This window comes from Varroa jacobsoni, unplaced genomic scaffold (genome assembly GCF_002532875.2).
Source record: "Varroa jacobsoni isolate VJ856 unplaced genomic scaffold, vjacob_1.0 scaffold_193, whole genome shotgun sequence".
Lineage (NCBI taxonomy): Eukaryota > Metazoa > Arthropoda > Arachnida > Mesostigmata > Varroidae > Varroa > Varroa jacobsoni.
The window spans coordinates 315,056-335,987 of record NW_019213095.1 but is presented as its reverse complement, the minus strand read 5'-3'; the positions used below and the strand labels follow the sequence as shown (position 1 = coordinate 335,987).

General features: G+C 39.1%; 1 protein-coding gene and 1 long non-coding RNA gene across 4 annotated transcripts; one reads left to right on the top strand and one right to left on the bottom strand.

Moving 5' to 3' along the window:
- Positions 1-463: 463 nt before the first annotated feature.
- On the top strand, positions 464-8,531 carry LOC147753832 (uncharacterized). 2 transcript variants are annotated; one of them, XR_015315955.1, is made up of 2 exons: positions 464-550; positions 7,952-8,531. It is a non-coding gene; the product is annotated as an uncharacterized LOC147753832 (long non-coding RNA). The 2 variants fall into 2 exon arrangements; XR_015315957.1 differs by lacking the exon at positions 464-550 and adding an exon at positions 1,165-1,357.
- On the bottom strand, positions 2,918-20,523 carry LOC111272979 (astakine). Of its 2 annotated transcripts, none has more exons than XM_022854663.2 (4): positions 20,193-20,523; positions 8,735-8,884; positions 4,389-4,544; positions 2,918-4,047 (listed from the first exon to the last, which is right to left on the bottom strand). In XM_022854663.2, exons 2-4 carry the CDS (start codon positions 8,868-8,870, stop codon positions 3,902-3,904), a joined length of 438 nt encoding a protein of 145 aa, XP_022710398.1. In that variant the 5' UTR covers positions 8,871-8,884; positions 20,193-20,523; the 3' UTR covers positions 2,918-3,901. The 2 variants fall into 2 exon arrangements, with proteins under 2 accessions (XP_022710398.1, XP_022710409.1); XM_022854674.2 differs by lacking the exon at positions 20,193-20,523 and adding an exon at positions 13,042-13,136.
- Positions 20,524-20,932: the final 409 nt, after the last annotated feature.

Below are 20,932 nucleotides of genomic sequence, written 5' to 3'. Positions count from 1 at the left end.
CGAAATTTCTTTAGGATTTTGACAAGGGCATTCGTGTGACACTATCTTATTTGTTTTCCAATATGACTGCCAGTTGCCTCTTTGCTTTCATTGATTCGTTCCCGAAACCTTGTCTAAGTTCAACTTGCATAAATTGAACGGCCACAGTTTCAGCTCAATTTTTATACCAAACTTATGTTGTAAATGTTTAGCTTTCCCTAGAGACGGGCGGCGGCTTGAGGTGACAATCACCAGCTGTTAACTAATGTAATGTAAAATCTAAACACAAAAAAATTGTTTGCAGCTGCTCTGGAAATGTCATAGCGCGTCCAATTTCTTCCAGTTTGACTTAATGCACAGCACTAAGAAATAGCAGGGAAAGATTCATGGTTGCGCGCAATAAAACGGCGTTCACTCAGTCCTAAGGGTTTTGTGCAATTCATCTTTGGGAAATGTTAGAAAAGAGACAACAGACTTACCATGGAGGTCATGATAGAAAGGACCAAACTTCTACACGACCGACTGGCGAGTAGCGATAAGCGAGTGTATAAAACCTGTAGCTCCTATCCTGGTGAGTACTAGTAACTAGTTCCTTTTTAATTTGTCAAGTCTTCTCCTATCCGTTTAACTTTATATTAGATCTTTCTAATTTTTCAAAAGTTGAATAGAAACTGACATTTGTACATCATGGATTTCGACCACTCAAGTTTTTTTCTACTACGCGAATATCTGCGACAATTTCTGCAAACAAAAATTCAGCTTGCTATCACAACCCAACAGCACTATTTGCGAATTGTTGCTCAATGAAGTAAATTAAATGCATGCAGAAATGATCTTTATGGACTTTCAACCGTATTTATTGCGGGTCGAACTGAAAAAGTACGACACTAAAACTGCATAGAAGGTTCATACGAATATATAGAGTTACTTCCGATGTATATGTGTATCTACTTTGATTCATCTACATTTTTGCTAGAAAATACACATAATAAATGTTAAAGAATAAATTGGAACGTTTACTATTCTGAGAGATGCAGAAATGTAAATTAAGCATAAGATGTAAAGAAAGGAGAAATATCAAAAAACGACGAGTGTTCGAATATTTTTCGACGTCCATCATGAGATATGTGCGGGAATCGAATCGTTCTTTCAATATTATTGTGAGACCACTTCCTTGTGCCGGTTACAAAGACCACTCTTAAGCATCGCATAGGATTATGAACATCGTTCAGTAACAAAATGAGACTTGTATTCACAATTCAAAATACCTCCTTTTATTCTAGCAGTTTTCATTTTTTAAAGCTACATATCTGAAGTGAATGAAAAAGCTCAGAAGGCGCGCTTCAGGAGTAACGCTGTGACACATTTTCAAAGGAAAGTATGTGATGTGTGCTGTTTGTTCGAAACGACTAGTCGAGGTCTTTACTATACTGGACCCGCTTTTTTAGACCGATGATTATAACCTGGAGCAAGGCATTTAAATATGGCATTGGCGATCTAATGTGACTATCTTTAGATTAGGAAGTTCCCTTTAAGGATCAACTCAAATGAACATGAATGTTCTATTGTTTCGCACACTTCGCAGCTCCATACGTCTCGAGTTTGTTGTTTGGTGCTTACTCAATGTATTTAATGTACGCTAGGTCTGGTTTTTGCTACCGCTAAATGTTTTCTTAGAAATAACCACAAGACGCTGCCAAGTTGATCAGCTAAGAGGAACTATGTAATGCAACAGAGACATATTTGAAGCTCTTTACAACACACTATCTATCTGTCTACGAAATGAGAAAGCACAAAGAATCCCGTTAGAGTTACATTAATTGGTCGAAATATCACTCAAAGTATGTTACATCTCAGACGTTTGGAGCTGATGCGATCTTGAAATGCGTCGAAATTGAAAATATCTTTGTGTTAGGAAACAACAGCGCGGTATATTCGTAGGTTTCTAAGATTAACAGTTGATCGCTTCTCTGGACTGACATCTTTTATGTTTTCATTTATGATTTTTTAGGAACTACAGTCAGAACGAAATATATATATTTTTTTATAAAATTTTGCGTAGGCGACTAGTTAGACGTACAAATGTGTTAATGCGCCTCGTTACGGTTTTGGCGCTTGACGCTAATGAACCTATACCCACCCCTGCCGTTTAATGATCTGTTTGTAAATTAAATAAGAAAATTCGTAAAGTGTGTTTGTTGCCGTTCTGCTATCGTTTGCTATGCCGCTATCATTTTTCCTATTTTTGGGATCATTTTAAAATATTTTTTAATTTTTTTTTAAATCTTAAATATTTTTACGCGTATAGGTCATCTAGCGTCAATCTGAGAGTAAACCATGCGTCTAGATTTCCTCACACTTTTTGTCCTATTGTAAAATATATTATATATAGATATCTCTTTTATTATCTGGCAAATATGCATCTGGACGTGCCGCCGTACAAGCTTACGTCATATACTTGATGTACTGAATATTTAATCATAGCGGTAGATAAATTTACTTATATTAATAATACTAGGGTGCTGAACGAAAACACCCTGTACGCTGGAGGGGAATTTCGTATTTTCTGGGCACAAATCGGGCCCTTCAAATGTTCCGCAGACTCTTTGCCGGTGTTTAACGAGATAGTGGAAAAGTCGCCACTCGCTCATATGACTCGGTAGCTGGAATCATATATTTCTACTGAAAAACATCAAATGACTTAAAGCAATCTGTGCCTGAAATCGGGTATATGACTGATTTTTATGTACTGAAACGTAATCAATAATGCTCACTAATTATAAAGTTATGTAATGAAAAATTTTTAAATTCATTCCGATTACTTTTAGAGGCTCCCTTCAGGCTCTGAAAAGATCGAAGATCGTAGAATAATTAAAGATCATCTCGCGTTATAAAATATGAACTAACTGGGTTGTTTTAGAACTATACAAAATATAAGTTTTTTAGTATTTTTTTTAAATTTCTTTCTTTATTCAATAGACATCTCATCGGACAATAAATATAAAGTATTGCGTTAAACAGTCAGCTTTCTAATGTATGCTTAGACTTTACCACACCAAAAAATACTTCAGCGTTTCACAAAAACACCAGGTCGACTAGTTTCCATTGTTTGCTTGACAAGAAATTGAGACTCTTAACCTCAGGCTCGATCAGGCTTATCATCACATTTCTTAGATTTTGACACATCATCGTTGCATTATGTATAATTAAATTACACTTATCACACAGTCGGGTCATTCTCATTGATCGGATCATTTTAGTATTAACTCCTTGAATGTTTTTTAAGTTTCTGGCACAACAGATACCGCATATAGGCCCACGATTCTAATTCTGTTAATGAGGATACCCGAGACATGCATGAACAATATAAATAATTTGATACAGATGGCGTATTGCTAAAAAAGTCTCTTCTTGTCATTCTTCGACGAGCTTTTGCTTCTTCTGAACTTCGAAGTATCATGGTTTAATGCCTTAAAGAAGCTGAACAAAGCATTTCTATATCAACAAAAATATGTATATTATAGAAATATGGTTTCAGAATAGCGGTACCTCGAAACGAACCGCGTTAAAGAATTGTAAATACATACTAAATCACATAAGGTTATTTCTTAGTGTTCATCATTGTATGGTACGGACGCAACTTAGTCGCAAAGGCTAAAGTGTTTGTTGTCCGATACAATTTGTTTTACCAGAGGCCAACCCCGATGCTGCGGACTTAGAAATGTACATACCAATTTGTCTTGCAGTAAGTGATAAATTTAATTTCTGTTTTCAAACTAGTACTTGTTCCAAGCTTCGAAGGAATGAACGTTAGAGAAAATTTCACAGCAATAGTCTCTGCAGCTGTTTAACTAGCTGCCGTGTCACAGCTGGACTGCACGTAGTCCTTAGTGCACGCTGCCATTCGGCGTATCTAGGAGTCTCATGATGCGAATTCTACATACCTATCGTCTTTAGTGCTGTCGCTGAGTGTAGAGTAATCGAAGCTATCGATATCATACAGCGCATTACGAGACACCTCCTTTGAAGACATGGGCTGACATACTGCTTCAAAACAGTCTAAACCATCTGTAACGCATCAGTGAGGCTCATTTAATTCCGATAAAGCAACAGGCGATAACAACATTTGTTCGGCAGGGGCCGTCTGTTAGGAAGCGAGTCTTAGGGCCATAGCTGTAGGTGTTCTAATTCCTCAAGTCCCTGCAACGTCACATAAATACTACACAACTTGTGTTGATAGAGAAACTTATTATATATGTACTTAAGTACAGTGTATTATGTAACGTATAGGTGTTATTTAGAATATGCAAATTAAAATACAAGACGCTTAAGATATATGTGAATGAAAATAATCCACCAATCATGCAAGACTATTAGTGTATATGACGCCTATTAGAAAATGTCTTCACCTTCACACGGGCAGAAAAGCCGATAAACTCCATGAACTTCGATGAGTCGTCCACCAGGATAGAGTAGCGTTTTGTTTTCAGGACGAGCACCCATCAAACAGTTCTCACCCACAGTCGCTTGGCGAACGCAGGTGGGACGTGAATATCGGGACATTCCTGCGTCGTTAAAAAACAAACGACATTATTTCCTGAGACCCTCTGACTCTAACAGGGGTACTACCTCGACTAAGTTCGATAACTTAACCGTACGATATAACTGTGCGTAACTATTTCAATGAATATAACATTCACGTTGGCCAGAACATAAAAACAGAGACGCTTATTCGCTGCTCGGTCATGGGGAGGAACGAGTGAGTATACATGATATGGCTCCTTTTGCATACAGCAAACCAATACAATTTAACTTTGCGTCGTCATAAAGCGGCTTTCAATATGAAACGAAGCGATTTCAACAATAAAATAATTAATCGCATCGATTTCACGGAAGAAGAGAAGGGGACAAAGCAAGTTACCCCAGAAATAGTGCTGCGATAAGCTGGTCGCCTACAACTTCGGTCAGCCAATTTCTAGACCTTTAAGCATACACACAGACGATTTAATTATTTGAAATGAGCTCGACTGATATGAGCAAAAAATATATCTTCACTTATGTGAAGAGTTACAACCTCCCGGTAATCATATTCCCTTCGATCAGGCGGAAACGTACAACTGGCTGCCTGTAGGAAATCTTGCAATATAACAGTAATAAAAAAGAAGCAATAGTAAACAAAGCCTTAGCGGTGAGCCTCACGTTTGTCCGTCTAGCTTCCTGCTTGCGGCAATTATAAAATAAATCGGTTGCGGAATGAGAAATTTAGGGAACTTTGTAGCTTCAGTCTTCACAACTTAACACATGTCAAGGTTGAGAATGATTTTACTAAAGCTTTACTGCGCATATACTATCTACCTACAAACAACAAACAAATGCGCCGGAAACGCCTAGAGTAAGCATGAAGTGTCTCCCATTGTATGAGCATCCGCTAATGGCTTGAAGTCATTTTTTCATTTGAGCAACAGGAAAATATTCTTCACATGCACGTTTCTCGCAGCCATCTGGATCGTGATGCAAACATGTACTTTAGTCCACCTTTTGTCTTACTATCGCTACCGTCTGGAGCCAGCTAATTACGACTGACGTCGTGCTCCTCGGCACAATTACCCGCATCTGTAACAAGAAGCAATTGGGCAAAAACTAGCAAGTCTTTTCTCTCGGTTATTTTTATCGCAAGCTACAACAAATTGTTAGCCGTTCTATGATACAGAAGTACTAGACAAACAGCACTCATGTATGTAACATATTTGTAAATGATTATTGTATTTGTATGTAAGTATTTCTTTGCTCATTTGTCTCTAGGGCAAACGGTAGCGTTAAGAGTTACTAAGCGCTGAAGCTGCTATCCGCTACATAATAATGGAGACAATGAATTTACTCTTCCGCTAGTTTTACTAACGTTTGTGTAACAGCATTGTTTGATGGTGTTCGAGTTGCCGCTATTACCCCGGCGTTTCTCTACCCAGATCTGTTGCTCTACGTTTTCTATTACATTACTATACAATTCGTATTAGTTTCACTTAGCACACGACAAGCAATAGGATGTTACTTTGGGACACACTTTATAGAAGTGGCTTAGACAATTTCAGTGTATTTGATCGTCGCGTTGCTCCGTTGTGCACCTATCTCAGTGCGATGGTTAGAAAAAAATCTCTGGCTCAATACGTCCGGTCACGGTTCACTTCAGGTAGACTTTTATTGACGGCAGCAATCGACAGAAAAGCGTGAGCTAAGCTGAAGACTTGGCTTCTGAGAAGGCGCCCTATTGAGAACTAAACACCGCATGATACTGACACTGTCGAGGTGAAACACTAGTCCCATTAAATAAAACAAAAGTCTTCACGTAGAAAAGTAGTCAACATTTATCTAACTTTAGTCAACGCAGCTTGAAAAATTTAACAATTGAACGATAAATAGTAGAATCGTGATCACGCAACGATCTGGCTAATACTGCACGTTCAAAATACATGCTGCACGCAGCACGGTTCTGTCCTGCTGTCGTGTGTTGCTGTGTATGGTATATTCATTGATGATTTCTAAATGTATGATATCTATGAAAAAAATATCGATACGTTTCGAACTGCCAAAACAAATGGCTTTGTGTCAACGCATATGAAAATTTGCAATAGTAGCCTAGGCCAATAAGAATAAACCTGGTTCGGGACTACGGGCAGGAAGTTCTTTTAAATACCGTAGGGTATACTTCTGTTGCAGATCCGAAACGGTAGTTTTATACAATAATGAATGTAAGTTTTATGTATTTTGGCATGAATCGCGATTAAGCCAACTTGTGTCTATTTCAGTGCAATGAAGTAGTAGGACGTAAACGTATAATGTATCACACACTAAACCGCAGTAGTATCGTAAAGCGTCGTTCTCCGTTATCCATAGAGCCGAGTTTTCTTGGACCTAAATTTACTCGGAGGTACGCTTGCTGTTTGGAGCATCTTTGGGGTTATTGTTAAAACTACCGGTTATTTCAACAGGTTGCGATTGCTTATTAGGTTATTAATGCGACTTACAGGGGGCTATCCGTCCGCATCGACGGTTCCTCTCAATGTTGAACAGGGACGCAGCATTTCACAGTGCAATAGCCATTTAGCCAACAGAATCCGATTATGAATTAATTAAAGGAAATGAACGATCCTAAATTGGAGTTAGCTTCTATAGGACGTATTATACTACGCCGTAATACCGTAGCTTTGGTATAGGCAAGTTTAGGATATGGAACGATTTTGATCCAGTTCAATCCAAGGGTCCCATAAAACTGGCCTAGTTTCCTCATAACAAATAAACGACGTAAGCAAACACAAGCCGTCTGTTTAATCAGCCATAGAATACGCTAGCGAGTATTTTTTTTTCTTTGTAATCGACGTGACCCTGTGGCCCTCTGCAAACTGTTAGTTTTAAGATACTAAAAGTTTTGATAAAATGCAACTTGCACTTTTGATTATTCTAATAATAAACAAAGGCGACACTTGGCAAACTTTTCTCTCAAGCCGAGCGTTGCGTTTTAGAGCGTATACGATTTTTCAGGGGATCCTTACAAAAGACTGCTACAAAGTCCGCGACTATATGAAATCAGCATTGCTGTAGGCTAAACGATCCATTGCAAACTACATTATATCGAAACTTGGGGTCGGTGACAATTACAGAAGAAAATCATTTTGATTCGGAATTATTAAAATATATAATTGAGTACTCTTCGATGTCTAGACACGCGGTGTCTAAGCTACTTCTATTTTTTTTTACGCTTTAAACTCTGCTCCCTTCATTTACTACTTTGGAGCATTGTATTCAAATGGGATGTGTAACATGATTGGCTGCAACCCCCCATAGCTGCCTCCATAGATATCCTTTAGTCAGAGAAAGGGCGGATCATCAGTCGTGCTAGTTAAGCACTACGTTGGATAATGTATCTAACTGTAATAGTGTCTAATTGTACGATGCTTTGATTTAACACTCCGTTTAGGGAAAACTACTCCGGATGCATCTCTGTCTATATCTATTAGGACAGGATTTATTGCTTGACACCACCTGTTACAGCAGCCCAATTACGGGGGATTGTAAATCGCCATTGTGTCTGAGTGGTCGAACGTGAATATGTTCTGGTGCTTATTGATTTATGAAGACGCCGCTTCGAAGTACGTTGCTAAGGAAAATATCGGGTCATCAAATGTTATGGAAATATTTGAAAAATCTTTAGGTTCATGGCTTAACTGGCGCCAGTTTGTGAAGCTTCTCTAGCCACGGAATTGCTCAGAACTGCAGAAGTTCAATTACTAGGTTACTTCTGACATCATCTCCTGCCATCTCCACTGTTATTCTTACTCACTTGTTGCTTAAGATATCATAATCGTCTCCCACTGAAGATTGCTAGCACGAGGATCTAAATATGGTTTTAATACAAGACAAAGTTATTTGACAATAACCATAAAAAGCTAATGATGTGCTATCCAAATTGCGTTCTACTGAAGCCCAGAATATTTGTTATATATATATATATATATACATGTATTACACAGATAAAATAAAAGTTCTTTTAAACTTTCTTTTTAATTTTTTTTTTATTATGCTGAATGGTGCTTAAGACTGATTTAACAGTACAAATTTGCCTAAACGCACGTTCCGAGGTTCTAGTTAGGAAAAATAGCTTTTCAGATTCGGTTAAACCATAGGGGTTACCCGTATATAAAATCAAACAGAACAAGAAATAAACAACTAGGTAATGTATCACCTGAGCCCGCATACTAACCTACTAGGCAGCACTCGTTTGTACTACAATCACCAGGCTTTGAGCAGAAATTCCCCAGCCAATGGTCGGATCCGGCCATGGCAGCTGTCAGGATTGAGGTAGCCACGAATACCGAGTTCAGAGGGCAGCGGAACATCTTTCAAGGATCACCTGCATTAAATACAAATGACATCAAACAGGTATTTTCATCGTTAGTCTAGATCCAAATGATCGATTACTAATTTAGCTAAATCAAACTGTTCGATAAGTGACCAGAAGCATGGGATCCTTATGGCAGACTTCGTTTTAGGAGAGATGACATTTTATATGTTTTCTTTAAGTCCGTGCTACTTGAGCGCAATTCTGAACAGCTACATTGTTTGCATGCTACTTAGTATTGCGTTCCTGTCCAAGTTGATTGCGACAATTTACGCCATCAGGCTCCCAGGTCGTCCAACATGTCATGCCGCAGGCATCAGCAGAAGAACATGCTTTTGTAACTTCACATATTCGCATTTTAGGGCCAGCATTCTGAATAATCAAAAAAAAAAATATATATATATATATATATGTATATATATATAGCTATTGGTAAACTGTACAAGCTCTGATATCGTTTAGCCGCAACGTTGAGGTAGAGGCGAGATTCGCTACGATCATTTATTTATGTGACGTCAGTGCGAGCTGAAGCTGTTAAAGACGACGTTTGCCTCGTCCTTGTCCTGCTGGAAATGACTATCTCACCGTACGACAGCCATCGAGAATTCTGGCCATCTGTTGGCGCCCAACTCAAAATGAATCCCACATGAATACGTGATACATCCAGTATTACAAAATGTGTCGACTGTAAGACAACAATATAGAAAAGTCGATAGAGCAATGTCTATATACAATTACAAACACCTGTTGCCGTGGCAAAGGTTAAGCAACGGGACGAGCTCATACTAACATTATCATATAATGAACAGCGTTACTATCTAGCATGTCGATCTGCGCAGCGGTAACATACGACCGGCATCATTATCAACAAACTTTAACCTTTTCACCACAGTATTTCGCAGTGTTCTACTGGTACTAGCCGAAGATGCTGCTTCCTATCATCGTATCGATTAATTATTACAGCCAATTATTATTATTATTATTATTATCAACGTTTTTGTACGTCGCCACTGAAAAAAGCAGGAAACGACTTCCAGTAGCCAGCCACAGATATCGAACTATAAAAAAAAAAAAAAAAAAAAAGCCAAATTGTATGGCGGCGTGCGTGTTGTAACTAGCACGGCTTTCATTAGAGCAAATACGGGGAATCAGTGATCGGTGAAACGGTCATACCTACTACCATATCCTACTCCCGGAGCGTACACTGTATCTTTAATTCATCAACAATCGCGCTTGCCCCCAACTTAACAGAAGGTAATAATATAAAAAATAAGTTTCAAATTTCGAACACCTAGCCTCCGGACACCATTTTGCAGTCGGTTTCCTAGGGCGAAAATCCGTAGCGGAAGTCGCGTTATAGGGAACTGAGTTATAACGAACTTGGCATTAAGTAGAGTATTATTAAAGACAGATCGATGCTATAGGCACGACATGTGGGCAATGAGTTTGTGAAACTGGTCACGACACGCTCTTCAATTGCGGTGTTGATAACAAAATAGGGACGCAATCTAAAAAACTGACCCAATGTGAAAATGGGCTCACGGAGGCGGATTCAGATATTTCACCCCGAAGAGATATTTCACTACGATTTTAAACTCAATTCGCCAATTACTACCAGCTCAACCACCTGTGAAGGTAAATACTTAATTTCGATGTAACGCGGAAGTTATAATGTAACAGCGTTAAATCTACTATATGATGATGCATTTATTTTAGATATATCAAGAAAAACAAATTGATATATGAGTGAAACGACGAAATTATTGAGATGTAACAAACGCTGTCGAGAAATATGTTTTAGAGTATTTTCGCCGAATCCTGTGAGGTGAAACAAACTGTATTAGAGCTATTGACATCTCTAAAACATATGACGGAAATTATAACCTCTATATTTAACTAGTGTTTCGAACGTATACGTCTCGACACTCTACGTAAGCAATGCCGTACGTCGCCAGAAACGTCGGACTCAGCAGTGATCTTTTTCCAGCGCTTAAACAACGTGCAGTCATGATCGATCGACGCAAAACTCTCAAAGGGCCCCCTCGACTTTTAACGAAACATAAAAATACTCTATTCTCTCAAATGAGATCATACTCTCTATAAAGAAACGCAGCCGTATCATCAAAAATAACTAAATAAATGCAACGATTTATTTAATCCAACATGACCAGTTTGTGTACGTCTGGTAGACAAACTGGAAAAGTGACGTCGATAAATGGTTTTCATACGGGTAGCAAATTGTCAGGTATAAGGGGATTACCGGGTTAGATTTATAAACTTTAGTGTGTAAATAGAAAATAATTAGATAATTAAAATGCTTTCAATAAGTTCATTCAGTTTCCGTTCCAACAGTAGCCTGTATGTAAGCTATAATTATATTATTTCTACTCGCGCCTTACAAGAGGATAATAGACCCTTTTTCTAGCTTTATATTGCAAGCAAAGGGGATAGCAACTACTAGTAATCGGCTTCAATAGAATAGCACATCCACATTAGTGCTGATTAACAAGATAGGCCATACAGTACAAACGCAGAAAAATTATTCAGAAACGCTTTTTATTTTCGATTCGGAAAACAGAAAAATCCTTTTTATCAAAGATGAAGTACGCCTTCCCTAGATAAGAAGTTCAGACTTTTAATGGGAAGTTAGTTTCAGCCGAAAACGTATTTCCTTTTGCAACGAATGGTAATGTCACAGGGATACGACGAAAACATTATATCTACTGCATCAGTTACCGAGCGTTTTTTTTAAAGTTTTGTACACACACTATGATGCACATATGGAACCATACGTGGACATAGCTTTAAATATACACATCGTCGTTTAAGAAAAACATCGAGTAGCTTTTTTGTAACCTTGCTTTTTACTATTTGTTACGTTGACATCAAGCCTCTTTCAACGCACTCCTTCGCCTGAACGGAAGGCCTTATGAGGGAACGCTTCTGCTACAAATGCCATTTAAGTCATCTGAAGCAATAATTCGCCGTCGCACTAAACACCAAACTCGAAGCCATTAACTTACTAAACTTGTTTTCCACTGAACTCTCAGAACATCTGCAGTAGCTGGTATCTCCAAGGAAGGGCCATTGAAGCGGCTTTCTAAGGCTGCTGCTGCTGTTGCGTACATTTGTTTAACATGTAGAACATAATGGTTAAGCAAAAGCTATAATATTTTGAATTTTTTTTTACACATATTGAATTTTGTAAAACGCAAAAATTCACGAAGCATTGCTGCGAATAATCTCAGGAAGCTTGACTTTGGATGGCAGCATACAACCGGTCGAAAATAGTCAAAATCTACTGAACGTTTATTAATATCTTTGTTACTTAAAACGGTGATCACTTTACTGAAATACATGTCAGCCATCGTTTAAAAATGACAAGATATCCCGTCACCTTGGATAGTAAAGATGACCTCTTAGGCGTTCAGCATATATGTGGTTAGCGTTCCTTATTTTGTCATGCCCAGTGGTAGTTAAGCTTACCCAGCATAACGACCTCTATGTATATTGATAATTAACACAAACCAGCATTAGACTAGTTAAGCGTGTCTCGCATCCTCCAATCTTTTCACATACAGACTCGAAATTCCTCTCAGCTGTAGGAACGTGTAGTAGCATAGGCTACATTTTTTCGAGGTTTAAGAAAGGCGAAACTCGTCCAACCATAGCGTGAGGTTTACCACTTTCATTAGGGGCGATGGAATGCAAATATAGACTAGAAATTACCGCAAAGGAATTCACATTTGGTTTCTCACTCGTCTCGTTTGACACTATCTCTCATGGGGACTATAGAAGATGTGTGTACTCGTTCCATATCTATCTGAGTTTTTTATCGCATGTGTTATGGCATAAACATGAAATAAGGCGTGTTATTAAACACCAATAAAAGTGATAAAATCGCTTCGTGTGCATCTTTATAAGATACCAACTCAATACTCCAGGAGGCCGAACTCCTGGATTACATGCTGACGCTATCCAGTTGACCTTGATGAGGGCATTAGCGAGCACTACCAAGCATTATGTTATTTAAGCGATAATTACGTGTTTTTATTTTTAGAGCTCCGAGTGATTTTAATGCTCTGAGTAGTCGGCTGTTAATGAGGCAAACTCAAAACATTTCCCACCATTATTCACAGTGATGTTTGTTTTATCGGTCTTAAACGCACCTTTGCCGCCATTATCGAAATGTGTGTGACCGTGGTTTTGGCCAGACCGCTGTGACTGTTAACGTTCAATCCCACCAACGTTGAGCTGTCTGATTTTTACTCGTGTACTACACTTCAGACATTGTCATCAAGGCTGTGACCGTCGCCGTCATCGCTGCTGTAACTACCATTACCACCGAACTATCATTGTTGGCGATTTGACGATTCGAGGAGCTTACTTATGTATGTATATTAAGTCACTTAAAGCTACGTCTGTTTAGAAACGTCGCGTAGGAGCTGAGAGATACATCAGCACAGTAGTCGTTGGTGACTAATGCGTTTTCGGTAAAGTCAGCTTCTACCCGCCCGTCTGAGGTCCTCCTACGTTTACTTCGGCTCGGCTGTTCCGCCCATCAAAATTCTCGGCCGAGTGTGTGCCACTAATTCTCTATTGACGACCGCCAAATAACAACAATCCAGACCGCAACTCGAAAATGTACCCGTGTTATTTGGCTATTAATACTGCTTTACCAATCGTATGGTTGGTCGATGGTCTACTGCGAACGGTGTCTTCACGTATGCCGGCCTGATACGCATAGGAGGGAATCGGTTGTTTGTAATGGTATAGATACACATATTCCTCAAGTTGCCTTCAAATGATAGATGTATGGAGATAGCAAATAGTGTCCTTTATGCACGCTATCACCCGAAGTAAGCGCATGAGAACGATCGAAATGGACGAAAATACGATCCTGAGTTTACGCTTCTTCTGAAGCACGTGAGGGATGGCGGGAAAAACGTTTATTTAAAGAAGGAAAGATGCGGCAAGGCCCTACACCTTTCGCGGAATAAATGTGGACACGCACACGCACAATGCCTGTGCTTCTCTCTTATGACAACATGTCTCGTTTCGTTCGTCCGCCCGCTTCGAGGATGTATCTATTAAGATAAGCTACTTACGCAACAATCAGTATATAAATAACTAGTATTCTTATTGAATATTCCCGCAGGCGTCGCTAAGGCCCCGCCGCCCGCTTTACCGACTATACGATCACATTAACCTGCGAACGCCACAAAGTTTGCTAGAAAAAGGAGCATCTTTCAAGCCGAGATTCTTTTTATTTCCTATGAAATATATACTTATTTAACTATTTCGTGTTATTGCGCAAAAAACCTAAATAAGTTTATTGGCTTTTAAATAAAATGGCAGGTAACACCGAAAACAATTCCCATATCTCTAGTTCTAAATTCAAAGGGTTAACTAATTTAAAACTTCAACTAATTCAGTTTGGAACGTGAGGGGAAGCGCCTGCGCTAAGCAGATTTGAAGCGCCTCCCATATAGCATTCGGGGTGGCAGGCTATGCATTTGTGATTTCCTTAAAAAAGGCCCACGAAAAATAACGAAAAATTTCAAATACGTACTTTAAGAGCAGGTGCTGTTTCGTGATTTTAAGTACAATTACTGTGCACGCGTCCATAATGCAAGTTTTTATTAGCTCTGAAACACCGTTATATACATTGATGCGGTTCCGTAGAACGGCTCCTCGCTTACTCATAATTCTGAAGCGTTCTTCTGATTTTTGCTCTGACGTTATTATGTTGTTTCTGATCGAAAATGCGATCCCTTAGTAACAGTCTTTCATACGCGAATCGTATAGAATACTGATAAAATTTCGAGTTGTTGTGACCCAATGACTTGCAAGCACTCAGTGAGCTTGTGATCCGATTCACTACAAATCGATCATGTCCACTCCGCTTTTATCATATTTTTATGCTTTTATCAATGAAAGAAAAGCATACAAATTGTTGTTTTAAATTCCTTTTTAATCTCAGCTTTCACTTTTGTGACGGTAATTTTAAATAGAGCAATATATAAATACTTTAGGCGTAAAAATTTCACAAACATGTCTCTCGTGTGATGAATACTACCATGGTATATATTGCAAGCTTCACAACTGTTCTATGTTTCTATTTTTCAAAGAGAATCATTCATTTGACTCAACGTTGCTTTATAATATGTTTTAAGGTAAACTATACTCTGCTTTGTGCAAATAAATCTAGGCAAACATGTAGCGTTGTTCACCAAGAAACTGCACACAAGCTCGAAAACGTATCAGAGAGCTCAGTTGCTTTAGATATCCTGTTTTCGGTCAGTTCCATAACGACATATTAAGTAGTTAAATCTGTCCTACTTCAGTTCCGCAAATCTGTCCTTACTTTATTCTCCCATAGTCGCCTATCTACAAATACAGCCCGTAGCCAACCCTTACCTGTGTGAAGGAAAGTTACAATAAATATATGCTTAAACACACACAGCAACCTGGACAATTAGGTCTATGTTTTCCGTTATACGTAGATCGTAGATGATGGTGGTTATACCATATACGTATGCTTCGAAACAGACAAGTCCACTAAGTACTTAAGGCATGATATTTTATGGCTTATTTATGTACCGAATGGTCGACCCCTGCTCTGACCTGACCGTTCCCTCAACGTGTTTTTTGTTTTGTTTTCTTGGCCACGTCGTATCGTTCGTAGTCCAGCACAGAAAGCGTAACTGTCATCATTCCGTTTCTATTTCACACTATTCACACATTTAATGTACAAGGAATATCTTCCTTTTAGATGAAAAAGATATCTGCATTATCATTAGGCTGTTTAAACACATGTGACGCATGTAACGAAGATGCATGCAGATTATAAAAATTATCTTCCACCTGGGTATACCGATTAAGGTGTACGAAAAAAATGACTGAGACACGATGCTTTCGCAAACTAGTGAATATTATTTTTGTACATATATAATGTCTTCTCAGATTTGATCGTCTCGAGTGAGTCCAACAGGATTGTCTATATGAACTTGTAGCGTGTTTATTTCCGCTGGACGCGAAAGTCGAACAAGTGCCCTTGATCCGACATACTTTCCTCCGCAACCTGAATGGGTTAGGGACATTATTATTATTATTATTAGCAAAACATGCACACGACGATCAGGAAAGGTTTAACACAACGTGAACTATTGAAGGGCTGCTTTTCGGAGTGGCTTAATACGTTTAAGTTCTGCTTCTGCGACACTCGAACAAGTGCCACATATATAACTGATGACCACAGCAAAAGCCGATCTTTATGCGGCTGGCCGTACACATCTCACGGATCATCTCTATTTAGATCATATATTTAATTGAATCATCCATGTATTTAGTAGTTCGGCCCTTTAATTGACAGACAATTATCGCTCTTAGGTTTCTTCAGTATAAGACAATGCGACGACAAGGCTACTAAGCGTTTCCTGTTATGTCAAAATCAGTTTTACAATCTTTTGCCGGTTGCAAGATAATTATTGCTAAGCGATTAGTTGCTGTTTTACGAGAACAGTTAGAACTAACGCTGGAACAACATACTTGATAAATGTTTACGAAGAACGGGAATGATGAAATGATTTATGCCTGCTTACGCTAATCCCATACGTATTAAGAGCATGAGCTTGCTTAGCTAATTCGAAGGTAATTTCAGTTTTTCGAATGTCTGGTAACTTAACTGACGACCGTTCATAGTGCCGGTTAGGTAACGCAAACATCAAAACAATCCAGCCTTCTATCGAATATGAAATGAAATTTATAAACAAACAGACAAAATATCCCATTGCTAGTTACTGCCTGAATCATTTTTTCCAGTAAATCGCTACTGCTGATGCGAGGGACGAGATCCGTTTTTGTACGGAAAGGTATAGTGTCCCAACTACACTATGTAGTGTCACAACACGATTGTGATAAGCTCTTTGCTGAGTAAGGTTCCTTTTCATTCAGTATTTGTCCGGTGGTCCACAGGTTTAGTCCTGTGGCTTTTCTTAAAGTTATATATAACAAAGCCAATCAGTTGCTTTGTAAACCCTTGACATACACAGGGGATTTATGTATTCAAATAGGGTATTTAGTTTCAAACGAAAAATGGCGCTAAGGGTTAAATATTATTGAAAGAGGCGTTTTCGGTCCATCTATTGCTGTCGGTCGATCGTTACATGGAACGGTTACAGGTTTTAGACAGAACCAGCGGCAACATGTCGAGGCACCTATTTAAGAATTGCTTCATAACGTTTTTAAAAAAATATATAAGGAGTGTTACAGCAAAGAATTGCCGCCCGCTCTTAGTCAGCTTTCATTCTGTTGGATGGATTTCATTCTTTAAATCTCGCAAACAGCTCTTCCCTGTTTATGCTCAAGGTCGCTATATCCAGCAACGCAATAGGTCAAATTTGCCTATAATGAAATTTAGAAAACGGTACGCCTAGCGATACGATAAGGATGAGTATCCTATAACGAATGAGCAGCTTGAAGTGAGTGAAAGCTAAGTGATGTGTGACTCATTTTTCAAGTTGATTAACGCCACGTTCTACCTTAATTACCCCGTATGGGGTGACTCGGTACGGGCAAACGAGGAACCAGATATTAGTATTGTCTCTTCAGGTGACAGCGTCAATAAATATATTGTAAGTATTTAGAAATACGTTACTGCGCTTCTTTATCTATCGTGGCGCTCATTTGAACCCAATAAATTTGTTGTAGTCACACGAAAAACACAATTGATTTCGAGGGTACTATAAAACGTTTTTGCGGGTTTTAGTTTTATTTCCGGCTGCTCTGGTACTGGGAATGTTGTGGAACTTGAACCATAACTTTTGGAATCACTTGGACGCAGGGCCATTGCGAGTGAATAGCCAGAAAAGTTCCGTCACTTATGAGATAGATAGCAAGGACATTGCTACGTATAATACATGATGTTTTTTTAAATTAGATATTGATCCAGAAGAAGAGAATAGGGAAATTCGAGAAAGCCAGTGTGAACTGGGGCAAAACTTACTATGTCAAAAATGCAAGTTTAATAATAAGGCACGCACAGTTTGAGTTTGTCTCGAAAGGAAGTTGAATACTCAAGCCACAGACGCCGCGCAACGAGGAAGCCGCTTAAAACTTGTTTTCCTTAAAGGATCCGTTAGTGATTATGGAGCGATTTTTTAGTCGTCATAGCACAGCTGGTTTGTTGCCACGTTCGGTCTTTGCGAATAGGTCACACTGCGCATTCGGATATGAGAAAACAGCAAGATGCCGGACGGGACGCAGGGTGGTGCTTACATGGAAACTTGGACGATTGGACTTGGAAGAAACTTGGATTGAACGTAACTAGCGAGAACGGTGCTCACTAGGATAACAGACGGCGTTATTTCATGTCCGAATTTTTCTATACAGACAGATAAACTCAGCATAGGACGTTGGCTACGTAAAACTGGATTCCGAATCGATCTCTAGTGGAAAGGAACATAGAGGCTAGAGTCCTTAAGAATTTACCACCCATATTCATATATCTTCTCATAAGAATTTAAAGGTACGCAAAACCAAAAAAAGATTTTCTCATATTGAGTGTGCAGGGTTTAGTCTAGAGAGCTATTTGTCGCCCCGGTAAATAAGAGTACACCCAGATCAATACAAATGCCCAAGAATAACTAATTGGCATTAATGGTCTTCTATCCATACAATCTATACAAGGTGCCTTCATGTACATTCTACGTGTAGCGTGCTATATGTAAATTGGTAGGACCCGCGAAAGCATAGTTTTTCGAAAGGTTTGCTTGGTACTGTCGTTACATTCTATAGGGGGTTAAAACAAAACAATAGTATAATACTTATACCTTGCAGAATTTTATGGACAAACCTCAAACAGCAAGAGCTGAACAAGAAGGTATAAAGTAGGTGGCTAAAAAGAAAATCTAGCTTGCTTTTGGCCATTTCATGTGTCTCTAATGCTTTATATTTGTTGTCCCAACATCGGATCTGGCTTGGGTCATAAGCCATGCTTTATTTGCTTTTATGTATTAGGTAAATTTGTGTAGCAAAATGTGGTGTATGCATGTAAACGATCGGCGGATCTTTTGTGGCAGTCTGTAGGTGCGGAGAGACAAATAACGATAAACAAAAGAATCGGAAAAACGTGTTTATACTCATACGAGATGATCGTCGTATTAGCTGCTGCGACTACTATGAAACCCTAATTGTGACCATTGACTCGTCGCCTGTTGGAGAATTGTATGACATCAAATGTGCATGTTAGTATGCAAGCATTAAGAAATTATATATTACCCTTTTTTCTCGGATATTATAGTATATAATATGCTAGTCAGGGAGAGAGAGAGAGAGAGAGAGATATAACAATTTCGGCCGCTCTCTAGTTGACTGAAAGAAGACACCTTGTGGTAAATGCGCACACGATGGTAAATGTTATCCACTTTCTTATTCTAGATACGATATCTTGAAGTATCCATATCGTATCCTAATTTCCCCATCGACCCCACGGCCCATCGTTTCAACCTCGTCGCTGATGGGTTCAGCGAATTCGACAAAACGCCTGGACAAGCTCAGAAAGCCATATAAATTCCTTTAATTAGAGAAGTTAGCTATTTGATAGCATAGGAAACGGGGCCGAAATAGATATCTGAACTGAAATTGAAATCATTTGCGCCTCACGATCAAGAATGGAGCCGTGTCAAGGTTAAATGCTAACTTACTGGAGTAACTGCGTCGATGTGACATTCTATTAGGCCGGACATACCGACTAAAAAAATGTGTACAAATTTTTTTGTGTTTTTGTGTTTTATATGTTATTAGTTTCCTCTTTTTTACTTTCACTCGAATTATATTTAGTTTTTGTGTTTTATATGTTATTAGTTTTCTCTTTTTTACTTTCACTCGAATTATATATAGTTTTTGTAAGAGCATCACCGAAGCAAGACGCTGTTTTTCTTAGTGGAGCATAACTTTAGCGTTGGCTAGCGCGGTAAGTGGGCTAACTTTCTAATTTTGCACCTTACGCTACACGCTTGAGTTATAGCTTGCTTTTCGAATAAAATTGATTATCGCATTGATAGCGATGGAGTGTCCGTTATCTTACGCTGTTTCCAAAGGAAAATTTACGCCGTCCGAGCATACCTGTCAAAACTGGAATATCCAAACCCGAGCTACTTCTCATGAGCTCGAAATAGCTGAAGGCCTTTGATCAGAGCTGACCCGATCACTCCGACACTTGACTGTTAGCATGATCTATCTACTGATTTCTACAAATTGGTACTTAACGTGACGCTTATTTATAGCTTGTTGTTTATCAGTCCTTCATTCCACTTACCTTTTGAGAAAAACAAAAACTACGCGTTGCACTTCCAGTTGTACTTTAGACGTTCATAAACGTTATCCTCATATATCTAAGGCATAAATATGCACTTTTTACGCTGATATTGTCGTAGAAACAGATCACTGATTTTTTTTTTTCACGTCAGCCTCTATTCAAATCATTTACGTGGTTGTGCAACGCCTGACAACTGGTTAATTTTTCTCATCGATCGATCGATTTTAGCGCGCTCTTCTCTTTTGTCCGAGCGGCGCTCTTCGTCGGCTTCATTGACGTATCAACACCACACTTCAGCAACTATCGGACAAATAACAGAAGGCCTCACGCGACCATTTGCGTTGACCACAATGGGCGAGGGAAGTTCTCAACAACTTAAGAGTAAATGGTGATAGTGGCAATGATGCTGCTGCTGCTGCTGCCGCCGCCGCCGATGATCATGATGACGATGACGACGACGGCGACGACAACGACAAGAAAGCGGGTGAGTGGGGAAAGGACTTTAACGGATTGGACCCTTTCTACTCATTCGTTGGTTGCGTCGTCTGGAATAAGTTAAAGAAGCTGAAAAGAAATTTGCACCGGAGATAGGTCTTGATAAGCGGGCGGTGAATAGCCCTACGGCTAGCATTATTCAGTACCGACAAGGATAAGATAAAATTTACTTGGCCCATCCGAGTTGCGAAGAGCGTCGATCCGCCTGTAGCGCCTTCGGATTGGGCAGAACATAAACATGGGTT